This window comes from Amaranthus tricolor, chromosome 2 (assembly GCF_026212465.1).
Source record: "Amaranthus tricolor cultivar Red isolate AtriRed21 chromosome 2, ASM2621246v1, whole genome shotgun sequence".
Taxonomy (NCBI): domain Eukaryota; kingdom Viridiplantae; phylum Streptophyta; class Magnoliopsida; order Caryophyllales; family Amaranthaceae; genus Amaranthus; species Amaranthus tricolor.
In genome coordinates, this window is record NC_080048.1 from 1,237,637 (window position 1) to 1,262,770 (window position 25,134).

Genomic DNA, 25,134 nt, shown 5'->3' on the forward strand with positions numbered 1-25,134 from the left:
AAATTATTATATTATATCGATATTGTACGATATTACGCGTATATTCCTTTAAATTTGCTACAATAATCAGTTAAAAAAAAATAAAATAAAAGAAATAAAAAAAAACTTTCTTAATTTAGTGTATAAATTTAAAAGGACATAAAAAATAAAATATTACTTTAAAGCAAACATTAACTTTACACATCATTATATTGCAATATTATCAAGGCATTATAATCACCCTATCTTGTAAAACCAAGACATTTTCAAAGAAAAAACACTGAAAATGATATACATATTATTCTTAAGCTTAAACATTAAGGGTTTTTGCAGAGGTATTCCTCGACAGCCTTGAAGACCATCAAAAAGCTTTGAATGATACCTTTAACTATTGCATCTCCCTCTGTTACAACAACATCTCCTTTTGTGTGAAAATGAGCCAAAATTTTAAAATGACTTCCACATGCACTTGATTTAACTTTGACTTCATAAACAATATATTCCAACACGTCTCCAAGAGTTTCACCTTCAAAATTCGTAAACTTAAGATAGTAATTATCTGCATCAACCTCGTTAATCTTGTCTTTTGTATATTTGTATGAACTTCCTGAAAAATCCATCATCAAATATACTATTAACATATATACTATCTACAACATTATTTCATATATATCAAAATTACATAATTTTTTTTATTTCATACGACATTATTATAACTAAATGGAGCAAGTTAGAATTGGGGTAAGATCGCGTCTTAGTGAGATGAGCTGTGTCATTAGCATGTTTGACTTTTTGGACATATACAGCCTTTTGGAATATAAAAAAGTCAAATTACGCACTCTTAACACATAAATGGCGTCCAGGTTAGCGACGAACGAAAAGGCGACCGCCTTTGATTTCGTCGCCAGCCCGTCGCCCGTCTAACTTTTTGACCATTTAGCTATGAAATGGCGATGAAACGCGTTGTCGCCAATTTAATTCTTATTTGTAGTGATTATAAATGAAGTTGAACGAACCTTCAGCAAAGTTATATTGTTTAACGCATCCAACGGAAGTAGAGACACCTTCAACAAAATCTATACTTTTGATGATATTTGGCACCACTTTTGGGACAACATTGTGATTGTCAATACACAATGCATCGTACAACTTTGATGGTGCAATTGAGCTGGTTTCGTCAACTATAGTGAATGTGTATACACCCATTATTAATTATTTTTTATGATATGATCTTTAATTATGATTTAGAAGTTTAATTAAGAGAGAAATTATGATTTAGAGTTTATGAGTTTGGATGCAAAAAGATGAATGTGTTCATGGATATTTATTTAGCTAGATCAAAAGGGGTATGATATCAACATTTTTTATTGTTTATTTTTGGTCTATTTTGTGGATGATTAATTATATATATCCATGATTTGTGTTATTGTCAATTATCTTTGATTTTTTCCACGAAATAGTGATGGAGATTTGTTTATACATTCGTAGTCAATATTGGCTTCAATTATATATAGATTATAATAATTATCCAGTAAGTTATTTTGTCAAACACCTCTACAGAGACATAAGATCATCATCAATACATCCAATATATTCAGTTCATAAAAATTATGATCAAGGTTTATGGAAAGATAATGAAAGACGACAAATCATACCCATAAAGAAGGATGCGATTAAAGAGTCCGTCGGATCGAGAAAGATAAGCCACAAGAATCAACCATAATATTACACTACAAAAATGTTGACACAAATTGTTGTATATATAAGATTGTTTCATTGTGAGACGCATTTCATATATGAGTTAAATATCAATTAATAAAAATTTATAAAAATATAAAATCTTTATTTTAAACATGTCTCATTCAAAGTCAATTTCTCACAAGAATAACTAAAATATTAATGTCATTCATATGCCTTTAGATCTATCTCAATAGACACAATTAAAAACATTTAATCTTTAATTTATCTAAAGCCATAAACTCTAATCATAATTTTCTACATTTATATCACATAATACGCACATATTATAAGTTATTATTCTTTCTATACATTTTAATATCTTATATGAAATCATCGAGCTTGACTATTTCTCTTTACTAGGCTTTTCTTATATCTTTCTCCATTGTTATTTTCTCGGCTAGGGCCTTTCAATCACCATAGTCATATTCATAATTATCAATCCGGCTAGTATCCTGCACAGAAGTCGGCTCCGAGGAACAAAGATAGAAGACATACATATATTACTTTAATATTTCACCTATTCTTAAATACTTATAATATTACAGTTATTGACACTATTTATTATCATTCAAACTTTTATATATATATATATATATATATATATATATATATATATATATATATATAACGACTAATTTGAAAGAAAAAAAAAATGAAAATCTTGTTTGAATTTCTTATCGCATACCTCCATTAAATTAACTTTTTTATAATAATAATCACGAACTAATATAATCATCATGGACTCATCAATTTTATCTCCATTAAATTAACTTTTTTATAATAATAATCACGAACTAATATAATCATCATGGACTCATCAATTTTAGGATCCAATTAAGGATTTTATTGGAAAGATAGTCGTATGACCTGTTAATAAGTTCGTACTTATAAATTCAGGAAAATATATAATATGTTCTCCCTTTCACATACCCTTCCACACAATCTTTAGATTTCAAATAAATAAATGAAAAATATAAAAAAATTAGAAGTATGAAATCTCAAATACAAACATATAAACGTAATTAAAATTATAAACATTTTAAATCACACAAAATATAATTTATTTAAATATTTTGAAGCCAACAAACAACATTAAATTGTAACAAAACTATAATAAGGGTAATACACTGATAGTCATAGGTTTATCCACAACCCATAACGATTTGTCAACTTTTCTCCTATCGTTTGTTGATTGAAAATCAAATTAAATCAATTATTTAACAATTTTTTTAATTATGCCATAATAACATTTCATATTTAGTTTTGTAGTTAGTCGAGAAAATCAAATTCACTATTAAATCTTAATCAATATTTATTTGATGCATGTAGTAAAATCTTAGAATCTCATTTAATTTTTTTTACCCTTAAAGTAGAAGGAAACTTTTTTATATAATATTAGTCCAATTCGTCTCTTCTTTAGTTATTGTATATGACTAGGCGAAGCCACATGAGGAGCAGCAGGTGTTCGACCTCCGTGGCCTACTTTCTAGACTGTTATACGACTTATTTTTCTAGTTTGGCCCCGCGAAATTTTTTATATATTACTAATATTATTTTATAGTTGATCCTTTTAATTTTTATATTTTGAGTTCATCCTTGTATATGGCTATATTTTAAAATTTTAATAATCAATTACTCCTTTTATTTCTTAAAGAAATTCTCACTTTTTATTTTAGGGTGTTTCATTTGTTATTCCCATAAGGAATATTTTTATTTATATTACAAATTTTGGACAAAAATAACCATACTCATCCTCATTATAATATTTTAATAACACTTATAGTCCCCACATATCTTCCACTAATTTCATTTTAACATTTTATATTCCTTATGGTCCCTACATGTTTCTCACAAACTTTATAAAAAAAAAAATTTTATTAGTTATGATCTCTATATTTTTTTCACAAATTTTCTTTTAATATTATTTAATATTTATGATTCTCGCTCTTTCTCCATCAAAGTTATTATTCAACAAAAAAATATCTCTATTATCTAAATTAAGATTATATGTTTTTTAAATTTTTGTAAACATATCTTAATGAGAAGTAAAATATAAGATTGAATTGTGCACCCCTTTTGCTACATCTCATCATCATTCATAACTTTGTGAACTACTTGCTCCTACTTTTGTTTGGTGTTAAGAGGCAAGCTTTGTCCTTTACCATTAGTTATACCGTTCCACCCTCTTGTTTAGGTCAATTTAAGTGACGATATATACATGTGATTTACTAAAATCTTGAGCGTGGGACGGGCTGTGCCGTACGCCCAACTTAGTGGACCCACAGGCGTATGTGTGGGCCATGTCTCCACGAGTCCGTCAAACAAGTTATATTGTATCATATTATAGTTTAGCAAACAATAGTCTGTAACACGACACGAGTATATAGGATATATAAGTCGTCTCTTCATTCTTGGGATATATGTAATATGTTGTGTCATACTCATGCTATTTGGTTATAAAAGGTGGGTTTGGAATGTTGGACCCTCGAGCTGTCTCCGTGAGTTTTATGTTGTATCAAATCAATTTACTAAAAAGATTGAATGTAATATCTTTGCAGCCCACTGCGACAGTCGGAGGCTATATATGTCAGTCGACTGCATGCTAACCTGATCTGTAACCATAATCTATAGAAAATAACTATGTTGTAGAATTAGCCTATGAAAATATTATAAATCAAAAATTGTATGCATTCAAATACAACGACACCAAAATAAAGCATAAAATTCAAGCACCGTCGAAATGTTTTGACCCATAACTTGTTTATTTTTGCTTTGGAGAATGAATCTTTAAAACTCTAAATATCAAACGATGATGACTATTTTCTCCTGGAAGACTAATAATTTTGATCGATTCAAAAGTGACTTAAAATCCGATGAAAATATAATAGATCATAATTTAAAAGTTTTGATTCATAGTTACAATTTACCAAATGACTCAAGCCAAAAAATACCAATCTGATCATTATTTAAAATGACACTTTAAATTGTTTTTTAACTTTGTTAATTTTTTATGTCATTTTTTTATATAAATGGGGATTTACATGTATTGGGAAAACATGTACTTTAAGTATATTTCTTACTTAACCTTAAATGTTGTTTACGGTTTAACTATAATAATAATAATAAAATTTAATTTAACAAGATTTCCATTTTTTTTTAAATTATAATATAAGAAAGAAAATGTAAAATCTTTGGTCATTTGGATTGCCTAGAACTCAAACAACCCGATAACAACCTAATCTAAAAAATAACTCAACCGACAACCAAAGTAATGATCTGACCCAAAAATAACTTAATTAAACTAATTGATTCGATCCAAAAATATCTCATATTTAGATTAACCCAACTCAAAACCAATCACACCCCTAATGTTTTTACATGTCTACTTCTATAGCTACTCTTATGAAAAACCGTCTCTCGATGAGATTACCTCAAATAAAAAGCTCATATCCTCATAATATGTATTAAATGACTAATTAATTCAAATATAATACGTATCTCTTGTGAAACAGTTTCATATAACAATTTAATTTGTGCTGCTTCTAGGCTCCATTCATTGCCCGTACACTCATATCTATTTTGTCATATAAAACTAGAAGAGATAGTCATCCAAAGCAAACTCCATTAATAAAAGACTAAATAAACAGCAGCAAAATATGACCAAAATTATAAACAACAATTTTGCCCAAGTCAAAGCTCATTCAATCTAGCTCTATAAATAGCAATTTAAACTTTCATAATTTTGCATCAATCAAAAACATAAATAACTTCAGCAAATCAATATAAATTTTTTTTTTCATAATTAAAGATCGTATTAACATAATTTAAAATGGGTGTCTACACGTTCACAACATTCGAAGAAACCAGCCCTGTTGCACCAGGAAGGTTGTTCAAGGCTTTATGTCTTGATAACCATAATGTTCTTCCTAAGGTGTTACCTAATGTTATTAAAAGTATTGACTTTGTTGAAGGCAACTCTACTTCTGTTGGATGTGTTAAACAATTTAACTTCGCTGAAGGTTAGTTTTTATTTTTTTCAAAGATGTTTGATTTGACAGAAATTATTCATTGCACAAAATAAGAAACTCAAAAATTAATGATAATTTATTGTTCAGAAATAATACAACTTTTTACTTATTTTCTTTCAATAATATTAACTTTTGATCAATCATGAATAATACAGAAGAGTATTTCCTTATATTCTAGAATATCCCTAACATGTTAAATATCAAACTATAGGAGATTATATGATAAAAAAATTGGTAAATTAGTTATAAACTTAAGTTGGTATTATTTTAGGAATAAGACCCTTTTAGTTGGTACTATTCATGGTTAATCAAAATTTGGTATTATTGTAGGGAAAATAACAAAAGTTTTTATTATTCACGGTAATTTTTTTTTTGTTTGATTAATGAAAAACTATTATGGTAAGAAATGTGAGGATAAATTTAGTTTCATTTTAATTTTAGAGGAAATGTTTCTAATAGAATAATAAACTTTTTTACTATAAAATTTTCAAATTTAAGTCCTTATTAAACCAAATAATTAAGGAAATTTTTTATTGTAATTAGAATAAATTCAAGTTCTTTTGCATGTCTTGTATGTGAATGCATGATTTCTAAGAATAAAATGATAAGTGTGATGATTTATTTTCAGGGGCTCCATACAAGTATGTAAAAGACAAGATTAACGAGCTTGATGTGAATAATCACTATGTCAAGTTTACAAATATCGAAGGTGATGCTTTGGGCGACAAACTTGATCATGTTGTTTATGAAGTCAAAATGACACCAAGTGGCTCGGGAACTCACTATAAAATGATCGCTCATTATCACACTAAGGGTGACGCTGTTATTACCGAGACGGATCCCATTGTTAAGGGTGGAAAAGAAAGCATGCTTAATGTCTACAATGCTGTTGTAGAGCACCTTTCCAAGAACCCTAGTGCTTGTGCTTAATTCCAAATGACTACCTTAAAATGTATGTTTACGAATGGGTGTGCGAATAATAGTTGTACTATGTATTGTATGAGTTGTTCTCATCTTTTGTTACGTTGTCTACTCGTCCTAGTTTATAGAGTTAAAGTGTAATAAAGCCCATTCTTCAAAGTTAAATATTTAAAATATACTTCTAAATAATTTACTTTTAGACTTGTCAAAAAGACTAATCATTCTCTTTTACAATATTTCTCTATCTTGGATTTTGTTATAGTATAAAACATATTTTGAAGCCTCAAATATAAGCTTATGCTCTTGATGAATTGGTTTCATGATATGGTATTAGAGCGTTAAGAAATCAACCTAAACAAAAGTTTTTAAGCTTTTGATTGAGATCTAAGGATATATTTTATACTCTAACATGTTTTTATCACGACCAAGCAGATTTCAAAAAAACCTATAAAATATGGTTTGTTGATTGAGCCATCAAGCAATACATGATACAATATATGGGAATATCACCATCAATTTAAACTTTTGGTTGAGTTTATTCCTTGATAAGCTTTTAACTGAGGTTTTTTTACATGGTATCAGAGCCCACAAAATATAAGATTATACCGGATTCTAATCTCATGCACTCCTTAATTTTTCAAGTTTAGGGTTTAAACTTCAAATCTATAAAGCACAAAAGTAACCCTATAATTGAATTAAAACAAAATATGTTAATTTAATACTTAAAACGCTTCTTCGATCTTACACCTTGTACGTACTCCCTCATAACTACCTACGATTTTATATCTCCCTCAAATGTTGCAAATAGTTTCTCAAGTCATCAAAGAGAAATAGAATCACTCTTAGAAAACACTATTAAGATAACTAAGATTTAAGAACATATATAAATCATTGTATACGGGCACTTATTAAAGACTAAAGAGATCGTCTTTCACGAAAATTTGTGTTAAAGATAAATGTAAGCATGAGGCCAAATTCACTTGGAATCACAATAAGTAGAGTGACGTATACTCATGAACACGCCCAAGACATGACACAAACTGAGCTTATTGGTTCGGCATCAAGCCACAATTTTTGTAGTTCATGTATGCCATGTTCAATGTCTTCCAAAAATTAAAGGCCCGTTGTGCCCGCCTTTTTCCAACTAAAAGGCACAAGCCACAATTTCTTGTATTTCACTCGAATCGACACAAGGCTTGTGGAAAGGGCCGTCATGCTCGTCTTTTCCAACTAAAAATTGAAAATAAATTAAACTAGTGAATTGACTCATTTCGTTCGACAAAGTTTTATTATTCTGCATGGATCTATTCTATACAAACTCATACTTCTACATTCATGTTTATGCAATGATGTTGATTTGGTATGCTGCCTGTCCTCCAACCAGGTGATAAACACCTAAGTCTAACGCTATCAACCCATCTTTATTAGCAGTGCTTAAGTGCTCACATGGACTCACGACAAACTCGATGTCTCTTTCCTGTCCTTCTTTCAAGTCGACACTCTCAAATCCGATCAACTGTTTCATGGGACTTCCTTCATTCGGCTTAACAGCCCGCGTAAAGAGCAAAACAGGATGCCTACCAGAGATTTTCCCATTATTTTTCACTCTGATAACTGCTGAGAACTTCACTGTGTCACAGAATTGTGTACTCAGCTGTGAAATCAACACGGGTTTGCTTGTGTTCGAGCTTTTGTGAGACGGATTAGGAGATGATGCTAGATTCAGACGGAGTGTATCTCGAGTAACTGAGGCGAACTCATAAGAATAGTTTGAGTAGCTTAGACCATAGCCGAATTCAAAAACAGCCTTGCCTTGGTAAAACCGGTATGTGCGCCCTGGATAGCCTGAAGAATTGTCAGGCCTCATCCTCATATCTGTCATTGGTACTTGCACAAAACCTTGTGGATACCATGTCACTGGTAATCTCCCACCTGTAGTTGTACATGATTAGAGTAGTATAAGCACCTTCATATCCAACGACAGATTAGGGTCGATTACATTAACCAACAGATCAATTTCAGGGGTCGTCCACGCGAATTCTTCTTTGTAAACACCTTCATATCCATTTAATTATACATATTTAAAACACCGATAGCTTGAGAAACATTTCATCATCACCATTATCATCATCATACCCGGTGTACCTCGCTCTCGCTCATAGAAGTTATGATCAGAGTTTGATGAGGGTTGGAAGACGGCATACCATACCCTTATCAGATGAGATAAGGAGGTTGCAGCCACTGCGACCCTCGGCTCAAGAAGACCTGCAAATGAAAACCAAAGACCTAGAATATGGCAGAGGCAAGACAAACATCTATGCAGGGGGTAAATGAATAGTAATCGATCATAAATTTGTTAAATTTCCCGCAAATTATTAGGAATTTTGCAATAAATTGAAGATATGGGAGAAACAACAAAAAAGAATAGGCTCATTATTGAAGAGATTTTTAGCGATGAACTCACCTGGGTTGTGATCTCCAAAGATGATTTCTGCAAGGGCAAGTCCCCCAGCTTCACCTGGATAACCAGCCCACAAAATGCTTCCAACTTTATCATCATCCCTTGAAAGAGATATATCAACCGGACCACCACAAAGAAGCACCAACACAACAGGTTTCTTAGCAGCTTGGGCTACACTGCTTATAAGATTTTGCTGCTTACCGGGAAGTACTAGATCAACACGGTCCATTTTCTCTCGTTCCTGTGTTTGATCCAGACCCATCACTAAAACAACATAATCTACTTCTTTGGCTATGTCGACTGCTTGTTCGACTTCAGCAGATGAACATTCAACCGCATTACACCCTGGATGATACTTTATACCATCGATATAACCCTGTAATGCTTCAAGGATTGTCGTATTTTTGCACGGAAAACCTTCATAGTTACCAAGGAGAACTTGAGAGGAATCAGCATTAGGCCCAATTACAGCAAGCGAACTGGTTTTTTCTTTCAACAACGGAAGGATATTGTTGGAATTTTTAAGAAGTACAATGCTGTTTCTAGCTGCTTCTAGTGCAAGATTCTGATGCTCTTCAGAGCAGACTTGTTCTGGGCCTATCTTCCCAAAAGATCCCTTTTTCCTTGGATCTCCATTGAAAAGGCCTAACCTCATTCTAACAGAGAAGAGGTTGCTGAGGCCTCGATCTATTTCTTCTTCCGCAATCTTTTTCTGCTCGAGTGCTGATTTTGTGTATCTTGGCGTGAACGAGCCACATTCCACATCCATCCCTGACATCGTATCAAAAACCAACGCATTTTAAGAATTTTTTATTCGTCCATTCTCAATATTGTCAACAAAAACAGTAGATAGGTTTCGGTTTACCTGCATTTAGAACATCAGCAACTGCATCTTCTGGCGTTTGGGCATACCCCTGCTGTTGATAGATTATAGGAACAGCATTACAGTCTGATACTATGTACCTATGAATCATCGAATTCACAAAATAATCAGAAATACAGACACCAAATAGTAGAAGTGATCGACCATTTCTAGTCATCGCGCAATAAAAAGGATATACATATAGCTACCCATCAAAATGCCACTGTCCTCTAGCAGTTTCTGTCAGGAAATCATAATGTGCACAACTAGGAATCCCATTCACTCGATTATACGCACACATTATCGAGCTGGCTCGTGCTTCTTCAACACAACTCTGGAATGGGGGCTGGAATGTATCTGCCAAATCTTGCTTAGACACCTTCAAAACATATTTAAAAAACAGGATGAGTAATCGAACAGGAGGAAAAACCACGAATCAAAAATCATTCAAGGTTATTACTTCAGCATCGAAAGTATAACGAGTGATCCCGTGCCAGTTATCCAAATCATGAGCTGTGAAGTGCTTACAGCAGGCGGAGGCTTGAAGCTGCTCCGAGATCTTATCCCCATTGAAAGTATAACCTTGAAGGCCTCTTACATAGGACACTCCATATTTGGCAGTGAGCAAAGGGTCTTCTCCTGGGGTTTCTTGCCCTCTTCCCCATCTTGGATCCCTAAATATGTTGATGTTTGGTGCCCAAAATGTTAAGCCTTTTCCTTGTCCTACATTGTACATTGCCCTTGCTTCAGTTGCAATTGCCTTCATTCATTCAAAAACATACACTAAACACATGATTTTTACACAAAACTTGCTCTGTGAACATAATTTTTTGAAGGTATAAGCAATATGTTGTATACTCTAACAAGTAGTGGGTGATATGTTGTATACTGATGAATTGTGTGAAGGTACTATAAGCAGTATAAGTACATATGGAATGAAGAAAGGAGCAAAATTCATGAGAAAGCACACAAGATTTATGTATAATCAGTATTCAATACAATGCAACTACTCATATCTCAAGTGACAATACCTAAAAATTCTTGCTGATTTAGTCATACCTCTTGTCATGAGGATTGATTCACAATTGGATATGTACCTACTAATCAATAATTCCAGAAGATTTGGTTACTTCGAAGTCGTTTCTTCGAATATACTTGAATAAGCTTCCTGTAACTCCATTTTTGACTCCCACTGAACTCCATAAAAGCTTCTGAGCTCAAATGAAAATCACCCTTACCCATAACTTCAAATACAAATGGGTCGGTTTGAATTGATGGAAACTCATCCAAATTCACCATTTTCTTCAAAGCAAAATCCAAATTCTTACCCATTCTTTTATCCATATAAGCATCTACCACACAACCATATGTTACAATATCAGGAACTACATTTTCATGCCTCATATGATCAAGACTTAAATGAAGATCCCAAAACAATTTCATCTTACAAAATGCTAAAGCCCTTATATTAAATGTTGTAATATCAGGTTGAAATCCAGCTCCTAACATACCCAAAAACTCTCTTTGTAAAGATTTCATCTTAAATTTAGCAGCATAAGAAAGAAGTAAAAGGTTCCATAAAAGATTTCCCACATTTTTTCTACCTAAACCCACATCTTTTAAGAACTCCCCCAATGAATAAAACTTATTTTCCCTAATATACGCCATGGAAATTGCTCGAATTCCTTCTTCTTCAAGGAGAAGTCTCGATTTCTTAAACCGACCATATGCAATTTCCATTTCAGACAATGAACCAAACATGCTGTAATAAACAACATATGAATTACCTGTAATTGAATCCACAGGAAATCCCATGGAAACCATATCATTTAATGTTTGTTCCATTAAATCAAGGTGTCCCTGCACTCCAAAGCATTTGATTGCAAGGGAGTAAACCTGGGGCAACCAGCTGAATCTTCTACATTTTAATTGATTCAAAATCCCAGAAATTTTATCCAATTCCCCAATTTTCGCATATGCGATTATTAGGGTTGAAACTAAGTGAACATTAGGTTGGATTTCATCCCAAAACAATTCAGCTTCCTCAATATGACCATTTTCAGCACAAAATAACATAATAGATTCAAGATTATTGGAATTTTTCACAGAAATTATTTTTTGCGAACATTCTAAGAGTTTTCTTTGTTTAAGAAAATTAGGAACTTCAACTTTATTAAATTGATTAATTTGTCTAAATGAAAAAATGAGTATTGGCTTGTTATGGGTAGTAAGTTTAACAGATTTATAAAGACATGGAAAGAGAGAATTAGGGGATAGATCACTGACTCCCATTTTGAATTAGAAAATAATGAAAAAAAAATCTCAATTATTTTTAAAGAATAATTAAAAATAGAATAATAACAAATTAAACTTTAGAGGCACAAGAAAATGGGAAATTTTCAGGGAAGAGAGAGATATAATGAGCTTGAAGATAAGGTAAGAGCCTAAGAGGGGATATAGAGGAACAATAAAAGGCCAAATCCCTATAAATTATAATCATCCTAGCTATGGAACTTCTTTTTGTTGGGCATGAATTAACTGGTGACTAAAAGTGTTCATTAGAGTTATCTAGTTAACTTCGAATAAGGTATTTTGGGTTTGATTTAAAATTAAATTTTATATTTATATAATTTTTACATAATTGAAATTGAATTTAGTTACAAGGTCAGGTAGATTACGAATTATCAAGTCTATTTTAAAACCCGTCTATTCATGACTAGTTATAAAGAAACACCTCATGAACATGGACTAGTATTAAAAAGAAAAACACATGTATTATATTTTTATATTTCTAAGAAATTATCATACTTATTCCGAGTTAAAAAGCAATTAAAATTTAAGTAAAACAAACAATAAATTTAATATTTTTTATATTTAATATAATTATACTATATAATTATTTTATCAGTGTGTTGATAATTATTTTCAATAAACTTGCTTGCAAATAAATATTGCTCCAACTTTACACCATAATTAACAATTACACATGATTTAACTAGCTACTTCTACTATACCACTAAATTTACTTATTCTTTTGGTCTGTTTTATTAAACTTTTTTATTTTTAACCACGACACTTATTTTCATATTTTCATCTACATTTTTTATCTCATTACATATTTTTTCACTTTTTCATAAAATGTGATTTTTCTTAATTTTCCCTAACAATTGTATAAAACCGAGTTAAATGAGTCACGACTCACCTGGGCAATGCGAAACCAAAGCTGAGAATCAAAAGAAGAAGCAGTGAGAATAATCTGAGGGAACATTGTAGCTGCTTTAATAATGGCGGTTCCATTAATAATTGTCCCATTTCCATCAAATGTTCCATTAAACCGGTACCCTCTGCCGTGCCTTGACACCCCGTGTAGTGACTCGGACCACCACTCGTAAGCAGGGATACCCAGTCTTGGAATCGGTGGAGCCGAGTTGGTGAGTTGCGATATCTTTTCTTCTAAACTGAGTCGATTCACCAGGTCCTTAACTCGTTGGTTTATGGGCAATTTTGTACTGCAAAAAAGATAGGATTTTGTTGATGGGTTTGAAGGATCACAGGCAAATAAGGGCCGAGTTGGAACTGAGTTGACTCGGGATAGTTGAAGGAGTGTAGTTAAGAGAAGACATAGCAAGGTGGGAAGATGAGCAGTGATCTTGGCATTCATGGTTAGTGGTACTATTTTGTTGAAAAGAATTTGCACTAGGATATAAGATAGGAGTATAAACAAATCAAAAAAAATTACGAATGCTGCCCCTAAATTTTTACTCTTTTATCAATAGTACCATTAAATTTTTTGGATTATCAATGGTACTTTTGTATTATTGAGCATTTTACAATCATAATCTTTTTTAATTTTTTCCATCTAAAATCTTTGAAAACCGTTAACTTTTTTCTTCTTCTTTTATTTTTCAAAAAAAAAGAAAAAAGTTAACGATTTTGGACGATTTTGAATGGAAAAAATTAGAAAAGGTTATGGTTGTAAAATGCTCAATAACACTAAAATACCATTGATAATCGAAAAATCATAGAAGTACCATTGATAAACTATAAAAACTTAGGGGTATTGATAATTTCCAAATAAAAAGAATAGAAGTACTATTAAAAAGGTGGAAAATCTTCTATGATAAGGTAATCTTTAAAGCATTTTGAATAGAGAAAATTTTCACAACATATAAGTTATATCACATATACTTCCTTTTATATAGTTTATTATTATATGATATTTACATATTGTAGTTGTTATACGAGAAAAATATATAATTATATGAGATTTAATTTTATTCGTCTCTTTTTTATAAATTTTTATTTTGTATAATTTTAAGGAAAATTTGCAAAGAAACACCTTTTAAAACCTTTTTTTTGTAAAGAAACACCTTTAATAATTTATTTTTTTTGTAAAAAAACACCTTTAAAGAGACTTTTTATTAAAAAAACACCTTAAATCAGTTTCCGGTGACTTTTGTCAACTTTCAGGCGTTGACTATGCCATTTGTCAACTTTCAGGCGTTGACTTTTGAGCTCAAATGGCATAGTCAACGCCTGAAAGTTGACAAAAGTCACCGGAAACTGATTTAAGGTGTTTTTTTTTAATAAAAAGTCTCTTAAAAAGTGTTTTTTTATAAAAAAAAATTATAAAAGGTGTTTCTTTATTAAAAAAAAATTTTAAAAGGTGTTTCTTTGCAAATTTCCCTAATTTTAAATTTAAATAATTAAATAAATATATTAAATTGCGTAAAAAGATATTTAAGTGTAAGTAAAAAAAAAGAAGCAAGTATATTTAAAAGCATCTAATAATAATAAAGTATAAGCGTTAAAGTTCGATAGAAAATATAAGAAAATGACGTATTTTCTGCACAAATCTTATTGTATTGCACAACATGACATAATACCCACATGTAAATCACCTATATAAAATCCTAAATACTTATCACTTTTAATTTCTTAAAGATAAAGAAAACATAGTTATATTTTTCTAAAATTACATAAGTTAAAAAAAATTACTATACGCTTATAATTTTATATAGTCACGATATGACTTCATAAGGGTGTATAATTTTTTAATAACTATCTTATTTTGTAAATAATTAAGCATAAAGCACATAAAATATATCTAAATGAATTATACCAACAACTAATTTATAAACAACTAAATATAGTATATGAACAACTATCACACAAATAATTAAATATTTCACTTGAAATAGAAGATATATAAAATTTAATTTGTGACTTGTCGCATTAACTTTGATTTTATATCAATTAAGCAACTTAAATAAAATTTTAGACTGATATTTAAAACTCTAAAATATACTTTATACAATTTTATTTTTGTGGTTTGTAGCCACTCAAAGAGAAAGTGCACTAATAGTGCTTTGCAAGATGATGATGATGCTTGAAAATGTGAAGTAGCACACCTTATCCTTGTAATTCGGATCATAGAAGCATGGGAAGTGTTGGGTTTTGCTTAAAACGGTTGAACAAGATTCGCTTTTTTCTTTGATGGGTGGGTGGTGGAGTTGGGTAACCAAAGCCTAATCAACACAAGGCCGAATGTATTAGTACTTCCAAAGAAATAAAAGTGTCAATTAAAAGTGTTTCTACGGGTCATCATGTCGATTAAGACTGTTTTTAGTTAGCTTAAAATCAAATTTTTATACACGTTAATCTTAATTGTAAATTCGTATCGATTTAGATTTGATTACAATATCAGATATATGTTGGATCTTTAAGTCTGTTTTGAATACTCTATATACTATTTATTTTATTATGAAAATTGCGTTTTGTTAGTTGGAGAACAAGTACCGTATTTTAATAATAATAATCCTAAATCTGATTCTCACATGCCTTTTTCCTTTACTTAATCTACCTTGCAATAAAAGGTGTCATACTTATATATATATAAATCAACATTTTCCTACTTAAATAAGTAATTTTATATTTTGGAGTAATATTTTCTTCTTAATAATAATTGAATATAATTGGTCATCCTATCACATTATTATCTGGTAAGCTATAAATAACTTGTTTAGTTTTAACAATATTTAATATACTTGCAATTGAAGAACTAAAGGGTTATCAGGATAAGAAGTTTTTATTCCCCAATGTGGCGGTGAACAACTATTTACAAGTTTACAACCACTACTACTAATTTAGGTCTAATAGTAATTGGATCAACAACTACTATGTCATTGCAATATTATATCATTCAAAATACAAAAATGCACATTTTAGTTCATGAACTTTTGAAATAAATAATTTTTTTTATGTATATAAAAAAATAAGTTTAGTTCTAAAATAAATCTCAAAATAAGTAATTTTGTATCCAAGCCCAAGATCAAAACTTGTTCATCAAAGAAAAAAATAAAAAGCCAAAAATCAAACAACAAACATTTATTTTAACTTTTTGACAAAAATAATTCAAAATTCATTTTCAAACAAATTAAAAATCATAACACTTTAAAGACAATCTTACACTGTTACACACAATATCTACACCAAATTTTAAATCACAAATTCTTGTGAGAGATGATGTCTTTGAAAAACCATCTTTGAATGAGTCAGCCCCTAAAAGAAAATATAAAATAAAATAAGATATTAAACTCTAATAGACTGAACCTAAAAAAAACATCTCTTAAAAAAACAATCTCACAACAAGGCTCACTTCAAATTTGCTAATCTAATTCCAAACAAATCAATTCTAGAAACAACTTGAAAAAAGCACATAAAACAAATCTTACAAAACCTTAAAAGAAAAAAAAAAAAAAAAAGATTCCACCTTTAATTACATCCCTCCATCCCAAATCTCTTCTTCCCTCTCACAAGGACAAGTTATTCTCCAACCTCACATTCCATTTCCAAAATCTAAATCCAATCTCTCCATTACATGTCCGTTCTTCACTCCTTTTTCTCAATTCCCCCTCACAAAACCTCCATTAACAACCCCAAGAACAAGATTACCAAGTTGCAATGAGGCTGATTGTGCCTTTACAAGGTGTTGTTCAAGGAAGAGGTGGCTTAATTTTAGGCTCAATTATACCTTGTGCACTTTTTTACTTCTTCCAACTTTACTTCAAAAAAAATCGCAACAATAACAATCTCTCATCTTCTTCTTCTCCTCCTACACTTTCGCCTACATCTTCCAATGTTGAACTTCATCGTTCATCATCAAGGGCAAGTCTTTCATCTGCCCGTTGTTCAATTGGACCTGCCCGCATTTCTAATCGGGCTTCTGGGCTTGCCCGACCCAATGATTCACCTTACTATGTGGGTCTTGATAGGGCTAGAGAAGATGCTTATCATGAAGTTGATAATCCTGATGGTGTTATTCAACTTGGTTTGGCTGAAAATATGGTGGGTTGTCTTCATTTTTAGTTTTTTCTTTTTGGGTAATTCATTTTAGATAAAAAATATATTGTCTTGATTGTTTTTTTTTAATGGGTTTTTGAATTGTATGGTTTTGTAGTTGTCTTTGGATTTGATTGAGAAATGGGTTGCAGAGAATTGGGATGGTCTGATGGTCAATAATGGTGAATTGGGTATTAATGGGATTGCTACATACCAACCATTTGATGGATTGTTGGATTTGAAAATGGTAAGGTTTATATTTTATTCCTCCATTTGTTTTTTTTAAGCTAATTTTTAGCTACATTGTAAATATAATTTTTACTCTTATGATGATTATAAATCTAATTATTTAGTTGAGTGGTGGGAAAATTGAAATGGTAGTGGTACCCCAATTATCATTTCTTTTGTGTAGTGTTTAATTTTGTGATGAATGAATCATTATGCATTGGTAATACTCTAAAAATGAAATCATTTGGGATAGGTTTCTATATCGGGAAAATTTTGTAACTTGGTTTTGCATTTGTGTACTTTTTGGTTGTTGAGATTATTGCACTTTGGGATAGTTGAAAAAGATAGGTATTACATTGGGGTTGAATGTGAGAACTTTTGGGGAATTCCATAATTCTATCCAAAGATTTCTCTATGTAATGAGCACTAAGAAAGTTTTTGTAAGGAATTTGGTCCATGATAAAGAAAGCTAACAAAAATTGTAAGGTCGATCTGAATTAGGTTTGATTGAAGTGTAAGTTTAGTTTGGACTTAGTACACACTATTTTATTGTGCATTCCTTCTTAATATTCCATTTACAAGTCCATACTCCTGACTCTCTACTCTCTAACGCACACTCCTTAAATTTAAGGTTGTACACTATTTAGTGTGAACTAAGTCTGTACAAGACTAACTCTCATTTCAAATTCGGGTGATTGAGAGGAATGTTCAATGAAAAAGCCCATTTTTCCAGAATGGAGTAGAGTTGTCCTTTTGGCTAGGATGCTATTCTTGTCAACATAGTGATTAAGTGAAGAATCTGTTTCGAGTTATGCTTACTTCCTAAAATGGCTGTTTGGATTTCTGTGGTAGTTGTTTAGAGTGCTCGATAATCAGAATTTTGTAGGCAAGGTCAAATTCTTCCTAGTGTTTTACTATTTTCAGTAGCAAGTAGCAACTAGGTCCCGCATGTATGGTTCATGGTTTAGTGGGAAATGAGAAGGTTTAGGTTAAGTTTTGTGCATGTCATTGACTTAACAAAATTCGGTTCTCCCCTCCCAAGAACAATCTCTATTTCATAAAACTTAATCATCAAGATTCGGTGCTGAATGGATTCATAAATCTGTTGATTTTAACCTTCTTGGGGTCTCTATCTATAGTATATAGCAGAGTGAATTTTTCTCGTAAAATGTGTGTGATCATGTACTGGAAGGAAAAGTATATGGGCAAAGTTGAATAACTAGCTCATTATCTACTTGTTATGTCTCTTCTAACATTGTCTTGCATCTGGTGTGAATGAGAAATTGTTTACAAGGGATGCCATGATCCTGTATCTCCCTCGTCTACCCTTGCCATGATGAAACTTAGAGCTTTCGTATCGGTCTGTGTTGGAAAATACTCCACATGTGAGAAAGATCATACATTGCTTAAGTATTGGGTTGTGGACTTGCATATAATACTTATGGGTGAATCTCCTAATACCATATAGTTTTGGGATAGAGCGAAACTCATCATGTGTTGTATGCAAGTCAACGCTTATTACTCGTGGGTTTGTGGGCCCGAGCCCACGGGTGCCCTGTGGGTGTGTCCACACAAGTGGGTCCATGGGGTGATCATGTGACGAATTGTCACGGCCTAAAAGTCTGCAAATGTGATTATGATAAGTTTGCTTCTGTTTTCTCGGATATTATTGATTGTGATCAATACCTGGTTCTATTGTAGGCAATGGCCAATTTTATGTCTAAAGTTATGGGGGATGTCTCTTTTGATCCATCACAATTAGTATTGACCGCCGGTGCTACTCCTGCGGTAGAGATCCTTTGCTTCTGTCTGGCTGACCACGGAAATGCTTTGTTAATTCCAGCACCGTATTATTCTGGGTACTTTTCTTTCCTTATTTGTGCTTCATTGAAGTGAATTTCGACTCATTAACTCGAGTTTTGTTTATCTTAGTTATGGAGATTCGTGTGTAGACTAACATGCAGATCATACAGTTTTGACAGGGATTTAGTACGTACAGGGGTGGAGCTAATACCCGTTCATTGTCGTAGCACTGACAACTTCACATTAAATATTAATGCCCTCGATCAGGCATATAATAATGCCCGAAAACGTGGGCTAAAAGTTCGTGGGATCCTCTTTTCAAATCCTTCTAACCCTGTAGGCAATATATACTCACGGGATACACTGTGCGACCTTTTAGATTTTGCCCGGGAGAAAAACATTCACATTATTTCCGATGAAATTTTTGCGGGGTCAATCTATGGTGATAGTGAAAAGTTTGTTAGTATGGCGGAGATTATCGAATCAATGGACCTCGACAAGAATAGAGTTCACATCATATATGGGTTATCCAAGGATCTTTCTCTTCCCGGCTTTAGAGTTGGGGCTATCTATACGTTTAACGAGAATGTATTAACTGCAGCCAAGAAGCTAGCTCGGTTTTCCTCAATTTCTACTCCGACACAGTGTCTGGTAGTATCGATGTTATCCGACAAAAGTTTTCTTGACGAGTATATGCAAATTAATGGACAGAGGTTGAAGAAGTTGCACGATTTGTTTGTTGCCAGTTTAGCAGAACTTGGAATACCATGTGCAAGGAGTGACGGGGGATTATATTGCTGGGCTAACTTTAGTGGATTTCTTAAGTCATTCAATGAAAAAGGAGAGCTCGACTTATGGGATAAGCTACAAACTGTCGGTAAGGTTAATATAACTCCTGGATCGGCTTTTCACTCCATTGAACCTGGGTGGTTTCGATGTTGCTTCACTACATTAGCCGAAAAGGATATTCCGTTAGTTATGGAACGGTTAAGGAATGTTTTTGAGAGCTGCTAATCACCTAGTTGATGTGCCTTGAGCAAAGTAATTCAGAGCTATGTTAATTGGACACGGGTACTGATGTCGGATACTGGTACGTGTCTAAGTGTTGAATACGTCTAAATATTCTATTTTACGCGTAACATGAAGTGTCTAAGCGCCATAAATTTTCGAGCATCAAGAATCAGACACGGGTACGCAAAGCCAAATGAAGAGTCTGACTAACATAGCTTTAGAGTTTCGATTTGATAGATCGTGAACAAGTGATCAGAACCCGCAGAAATGTTAAGTAAGCATTGTTTATTTCAAAGTTCATCCGAGGATAATAGTTCGTTCAGTACGAAAATATACAAAGACTATATTCTTTAGCTAAACATACTGCAACCCTACAGATACCAATGAGAAATAAGGCCAAATTCTGTGGAATGCTATTCTAAGAGAGTTTTAATGTCAGAAATTCCTTGCTCAGCATTTTTGCTAGTCCGCCGCCACTCGCCACAATGTCGAAACATCCTTGAGGTTTGTTCTTTGCGATTCCCTGCCATTTTCCAACCCGGCATGTTACTTAGGAGCAGTTTATGCATATATAAAGTTTGGTTCGTTTTATCTTTTGTTTTTGTTACATGGTTGAACTGCTACAGCTTACATAGCCACTAATGCGCGTTTATTTTTCTTCGAAAGACGGGAGTTGCACTGTTTTTGACATGCATGATTAATGGAGTAAATACTCGAGATCAGTTTTGCGTCTATGCGTTACGTGTTGGTTAATCATGCAGTCTAAAGCGTACTTGCATTCAAGTTTTTTCTTACTAATTAGGAAATGATTAAAGTTAATGATCCGAAACTTAATATTAAAGTTTATTTAATTTGTTTTTATGTAATTTATTATAGTGATTGGTTTGAAAGTTGACCTGTATAGAAGAAAAATACCTTTTTCTGATTGTGTTTCATCATATTTACTGCTTTTCTGCGATAACTTCTTCGTCGACTCTGCATGATCAGCTCTCCTAATGTGCACGGCCTTCTAATGATGCCACTTCGTCTGCCATCACCGATGAGTCTCTTATGCTCTTCCAGAAAAGTAGGCTGTTTCTTTTCCGGGTGCTTTGCTATCTCGGTAATGCTCGTTCCATGTTCAAGAAATCTGTTTTTCGGTGGATACAAAGGAAAAAGTTGTGCCAAAAAATCAGCACCCTTTAAGCTTTTATATCCGGTTGTATTGTTAGTCGGACTCTTGCTACTTTCTGGCGAAAACGGAGCCTCAAATGTATCGTACACATCACACGGGTGTGTTATATACGGGTTATGCAGTGGTGTGACCCGATTCGCCAGAAGCGAAGGGGCAGAACAGAAGGACTCCTCCGACTGTACGCTCATAGCATCGAATTCCAACTCCGACATCCAATCTTGATCATCGTAATCATCACCATATAAGCTATCGCCTTCATCACTCTCATCCTCGTACTTGCTGAAGTATGCAGGAGGCAAGGGTAAACTCTTATCTTCTGGTACCGTTTCTTGGGTCATACGTTTTGTTGAACCTCGAGCAAAACACCGGAGTGGAGTCCCGGGTTTCTCCTCCCATTTGAAGGGAACCGAAGCAACATACTTTACCGGGAGAGGGGGAACAGGATCCAATGGCTCGTAATCGATCTTTGGTTTCCAATCCTTTTTGGGTGCTCCCGGTGTTTCTTCCCACTGAAATGGTATTGTTATCTTCTGCTTGATTTTAACTCCACACTCATTTTTCTCTTGGTTTTCCTTGTCCTCCATTCTAGAGAAAACAACGACAATATGTATGTATGTATGTATGAATGATTGATTCTAGTGCCTTGATTGTTTTGGCCTTACGGGTGTGCTAAGTTACCCTTTATATTAAGGGTTTTAGAGGCTTTTATGGGTTAGAATTAGTGGGAAAATCAACTTAATTTTGGCTAACCTAATCCTAAGTCTATACTTGGTTGGGATTGTGCCAAATTGGATTTGGTATACTTAATTCAATTCTCTTCTTAACATTTGGCATTAACCCACTTGGTTAATGGTATCTTACTTGTTAAATCTTCTTATAGATGAACTCTTATCACATTAAAAAAGTTGGTGCATTTCCATAATGGTGTTATCTCTTTATTATTTAATTTAATTTTAGACTTAAGTGTATATTTAAATGAAACTCCTACATCAAAAAGTTTGTAATGGAAGTCAACCATAAAAGTCAAATCAAAAATGAGATTAAGGGGTTACATAAAGTTGAACCTAAAATAAGATTTTGGTTAGAAAAAAGTTCATTTGACTTTTGAAACTTGAAAAACAGAACATGATAAGTGTTATAAAATTAAAAATTCATTTTTTTTGGTTTTTAGTATATAATGAATTATGTTAGAATTAGGGATTATGTTTAAGGATCACTTGAAAATTTTTTATCATTATGAAGGTTTGTGTATATCGGATCTTTGATGTCTAAGTTAGCAAGGGTTGTATTTCTAAGATTTTAATAGCTTTAAGGTGGATTTTATCTGAGTCCTTAAAGAAAATCTTATTACGCTTTTATCCAATTAAAATTGTTACATTTAGTATTTTAATGGGATAAAGCAGTATGTATAAAAAAATTCTTCGAACGCTTTATCTACATTTATATATTCGAGATATAAAAAATAGTCGAGTCTTTTCTTAGTGGCGGCAAGAACCTTATTTTTTAGACAAGATCTGAGTTCGATTCTCATTAATTCACTCCACAGCCTATAAAAAACGATTCTGAAAATTTGAGTGCTACTCCCTCTGTCTTTTTCAGAAAGTACTATATAACTAAATAATTTCACATATATTTAAATTATATGATTTTTTTGAGTGGGAAAGAAGAAGTAGGAGTTTATAAAAGTTGGTCATCTCAAATATTATTTGAAGTGGATGAGACGTTTAGAATGAAAGAACTTCAACCACCAACATGCCCTAAAGTAGTGAGGCATCGTCCCTACTAAACCTAATCAATTCAAGTCAAGGTTCTGTTTTGGTCTTAATTCACTTAAGCTTTATGGATGAGTTAGAACATTTGAATTCGTTAAGCAAAAAAAAAAAAATTAATACAATAAACTAAGTTTTAAAAAAATTTCAAAAGTAAGTGTGAAAATTCCAAACCTATAGTTTGGAGCTGTTCGCAGTTACTAACTGCGAACAGCATATAAGACAAAATAGTTGTTCACTGCGAACAACTAATTTGTCTTATACGTTGTTCGCAGTTAGTAACTGTGAACTGCTGTTTAATATTTTTTTTTCCTTAATTTTTGAGTTGTTATTTGTTGTATTTGCATTAGAGACATTAGAATAAGTAATTACAAGTCAATTATTGTTTCAGGCAGCATGATTCATCGCTAAAACTCCGATTATTCACAAGTGAAAGCTTGGAGGCTACGATAAAGTAATTAAACATATATATACAACAAAATATATACAAATGTTTGAAATATACAACTCAATAAAAAAATATATATACATATACATAGTCGATCCAAATACACAAAAGTTAACGTTAACGCTCACGACCCTCATCTACCCTATCCAACTGAGTTGGTCTCCTACGCCTCCTACGATAATAAGAGGCGTTCGGGTGTCGCTCTGGTAGTGGAGGGGACTGGTACTGTGATGGCCGTGATGGCCCAGCCTGCAAGGTCCCCGCAACGTCAGCGGGGTATGAATGATCCATCTCCTCCAAATGATAATAATAAGGAGATGAGACGTGCGTATGGGCGGTAGTCGGTGAGGATTCTACAGCGACTTCCGATATGAAGTGTTGGAACTGCGAGCTGACGAGCATGCCATGCGCAATCTCCCTCACCGGCTCCTCGTGGCTGTACCGCATCACTACTGTCGCACCTTGTGCCTGCAATTAATATTTAGTTAATATAACTTTATATTATTTAATCGGCAACTTAATCATATAAATGCAAATGAAGACTTACAAATTGGGTCATCGTAGGCGCAGCAGGTGCGTAATGTGCTGCTGCGAAGATGGCATGTGGTGTCATCCATCGGTGCGTGATGGAGAGGAACCACGGCATGTAGTCCGGTGTAGTTGGTGCGCCATGAACATCGATCTGCGCTCCTTGTGCCAGCAGCTCCAGTCTACCATCCCAACGAGCGATGTGACGCCAGTTGATCTCCATCCAGTTTGCCCCACCCTGATTTTTCCGCGAAATTAGGTGCAGCTGGGATTCAGTGTCACAAGGCGGTGGAATGCCCTGTACCAACCCATATTGGCGCATTAAGCGCTCGGTAGATGTACTTCGACAATGTCGAAGCATATGAGTGGCATAGAAGCTCTCCACGCACCTGACTGAATCCCCGAGTGTTCGGGTACAGCTGCGTAGGCTTCCGCAGGGTATGGGTCCCATAAAAACTAAAATACATGTTATGAAAATATAAGTGATATGTTAATTAAATTGTACTAATGTTAATGAGTACTGAAATGTTTACCTAGTTGGGTCGTAGTAGGTCTAACTGATCTCGGTAGAATCCGAGACCGGTGCCGATGTGCTTGCGCGTCTGGCGTGCAAAATTCCACCTTGAACCGTACGCAACATCTGGTGGGGGTTGTGGTGGAGGAGCAGTATCACCACGACCAACGGTTCTGTAAGGTTGGCCGATAAGAATATGCTCCCACGCCCACAGCTGAACATTTGAAATGTAATTAGTATATAATTCTACTACACCAGATTAGAGTTAAATGTTAATTTTATTACCTGTAATATGACTATTGGCCCCACAATCTCCTTGAGGTTCTT

General features: G+C 33.0%; 5 protein-coding genes across 10 annotated transcripts; 2 read left to right on the forward strand and 3 right to left on the reverse strand.

Annotated features, from left to right (window-relative positions):
* Nucleotides 1–140: 140 nt before the first annotated feature.
* Nucleotides 141–1,306, reverse strand: LOC130806989 (major strawberry allergen Fra a 1-3-like). Its single transcript, XM_057672262.1, has 2 exons — nt 996–1,306; nt 141–586 (listed from the first exon to the last, which is right to left on the reverse strand). Exons 1-2 carry the CDS (start codon nt 1,183–1,185, stop codon nt 297–299), a joined length of 480 nt encoding a protein of 159 aa, XP_057528245.1. The 5' UTR covers nt 1,186–1,306; the 3' UTR covers nt 141–296.
* Nucleotides 1,307–5,477: 4,171 nt separating this feature from the next.
* On the forward strand, nt 5,478–6,901 carry LOC130806991 (major strawberry allergen Fra a 1-3-like). Its single transcript, XM_057672266.1, has 2 exons — nt 5,478–5,738; nt 6,376–6,901. The coding sequence occupies exons 1-2, from the start codon at nt 5,549–5,551 to the stop codon at nt 6,675–6,677; spliced, it is 492 nt and encodes a 163-aa protein (XP_057528249.1). The 5' UTR covers nt 5,478–5,548; the 3' UTR covers nt 6,678–6,901.
* Nucleotides 6,902–7,256: 355 nt separating this feature from the next.
* LOC130806990 (probable beta-D-xylosidase 7) lies at nt 7,257–13,692 on the reverse strand. 3 transcript variants are annotated; one of them, XM_057672264.1, is made up of 6 exons: nt 13,194–13,692; nt 10,452–10,751; nt 10,201–10,370; nt 9,995–10,092; nt 9,133–9,900; nt 7,257–8,600 (listed from the first exon to the last, which is right to left on the reverse strand). In XM_057672264.1, exons 1-6 carry the CDS (start codon nt 13,650–13,652, stop codon nt 8,008–8,010), a joined length of 2,388 nt encoding a protein of 795 aa, XP_057528247.1. In that variant the 5' UTR covers nt 13,653–13,692; the 3' UTR covers nt 7,257–8,007. The 3 variants fall into 3 exon arrangements, with proteins under 3 accessions (XP_057528247.1, XP_057528246.1, XP_057528248.1); XM_057672263.1 differs by lacking the exon at nt 13,194–13,692 and adding an exon at nt 11,779–12,487 and having other exon boundaries at nt 7,260–8,600; nt 10,452–10,714; XM_057672265.1 differs by lacking the exon at nt 13,194–13,692 and adding an exon at nt 11,779–12,496 and having other exon boundaries at nt 8,460–8,933; nt 10,452–10,714.
* A 3,045-nt stretch (nt 13,693–16,737) lies between these two features.
* On the forward strand, nt 16,738–22,427 carry LOC130806992 (probable aminotransferase ACS12). 4 transcript variants are annotated; one of them, XR_009040430.1, is made up of 6 exons: nt 16,738–17,338; nt 17,451–17,579; nt 19,262–19,419; nt 19,534–20,648; nt 20,752–20,878; nt 21,362–22,427. XR_009040430.1 is itself a non-coding variant. In XM_057672267.1 (4 exons), exons 1-4 carry the CDS (start codon nt 16,955–16,957, stop codon nt 20,375–20,377), a joined length of 1,515 nt encoding a protein of 504 aa, XP_057528250.1. In that variant the 5' UTR covers nt 16,738–16,954; the 3' UTR covers nt 20,378–22,427. The 4 variants fall into 4 exon arrangements, 1 of the variants encoding a protein (XP_057528250.1); XR_009040428.1 differs by having other exon boundaries at nt 19,534–20,878; XR_009040429.1 differs by having other exon boundaries at nt 20,752–22,427.
* On the reverse strand, nt 21,245–22,132 carry LOC130803153 (uncharacterized). The gene has a single exon (XM_057667334.1). The coding sequence runs from the start codon at nt 22,130–22,132 to the stop codon at nt 21,245–21,247; it is 888 nt and encodes a 295-aa protein (XP_057523317.1).
* Nucleotides 22,428–25,134: the final 2,707 nt, after the last annotated feature.

Coding starts and splice junctions, on each gene's coding strand:
- LOC130806989 (XM_057672262.1), bottom strand. CDS start 1,185: ATGGGTGTATACACATTCACTATAGTTGACGAAACCAGCTCAATTGCA. Junction 587..995: donor ACAATATAACTTTGCTGAAG/GTTCGTTCAACT, acceptor TGGATTTTTCAG/GAAGTTCATACAAATATACA.
- LOC130806991 (XM_057672266.1), top strand. CDS start 5,549: ATGGGTGTCTACACGTTCACAACATTCGAAGAAACCAGCCCTGTTGCA. Junction 5,739..6,375: donor ACAATTTAACTTCGCTGAAG/GTTAGTTTTTAT, acceptor ATTTATTTTCAG/GGGCTCCATACAAGTATGTA.
- LOC130806990 (XM_057672263.1), bottom strand. CDS start 12,283: ATGGGAGTCAGTGATCTATCCCCTAATTCTCTCTTTCCATGTCTTTAT. Junction 9,901..9,994: donor TGCTGATGTTCTAAATGCAG/GTAAACCGAAAC, acceptor ATACGATGTCAG/GGATGGATGTGGAATGTGGC. Junction 8,601..9,132: donor CTTTGGAGATCACAACCCAG/GTGAGTTCATCG, acceptor GTACAACTACAG/GTGGGAGATTACCAGTGACA.
- LOC130806992 (XM_057672267.1), top strand. CDS start 16,955: ATGAGGCTGATTGTGCCTTTACAAGGTGTTGTTCAAGGAAGAGGTGGC. Junction 17,580..19,261: donor GATTGTTGGATTTGAAAATG/GTAAGGTTTATA, acceptor GTTCTATTGTAG/GCAATGGCCAATTTTATGTC. Junction 19,420..19,533: donor CCAGCACCGTATTATTCTGG/GTACTTTTCTTT, acceptor CAGATCATACAG/TTTTGACAGGGATTTAGTAC.
- LOC130803153 (XM_057667334.1), bottom strand. CDS start 22,132: ATGGAGGACAAGGAAAACCAAGAGAAAAATGAGTGTGGAGTTAAAATC.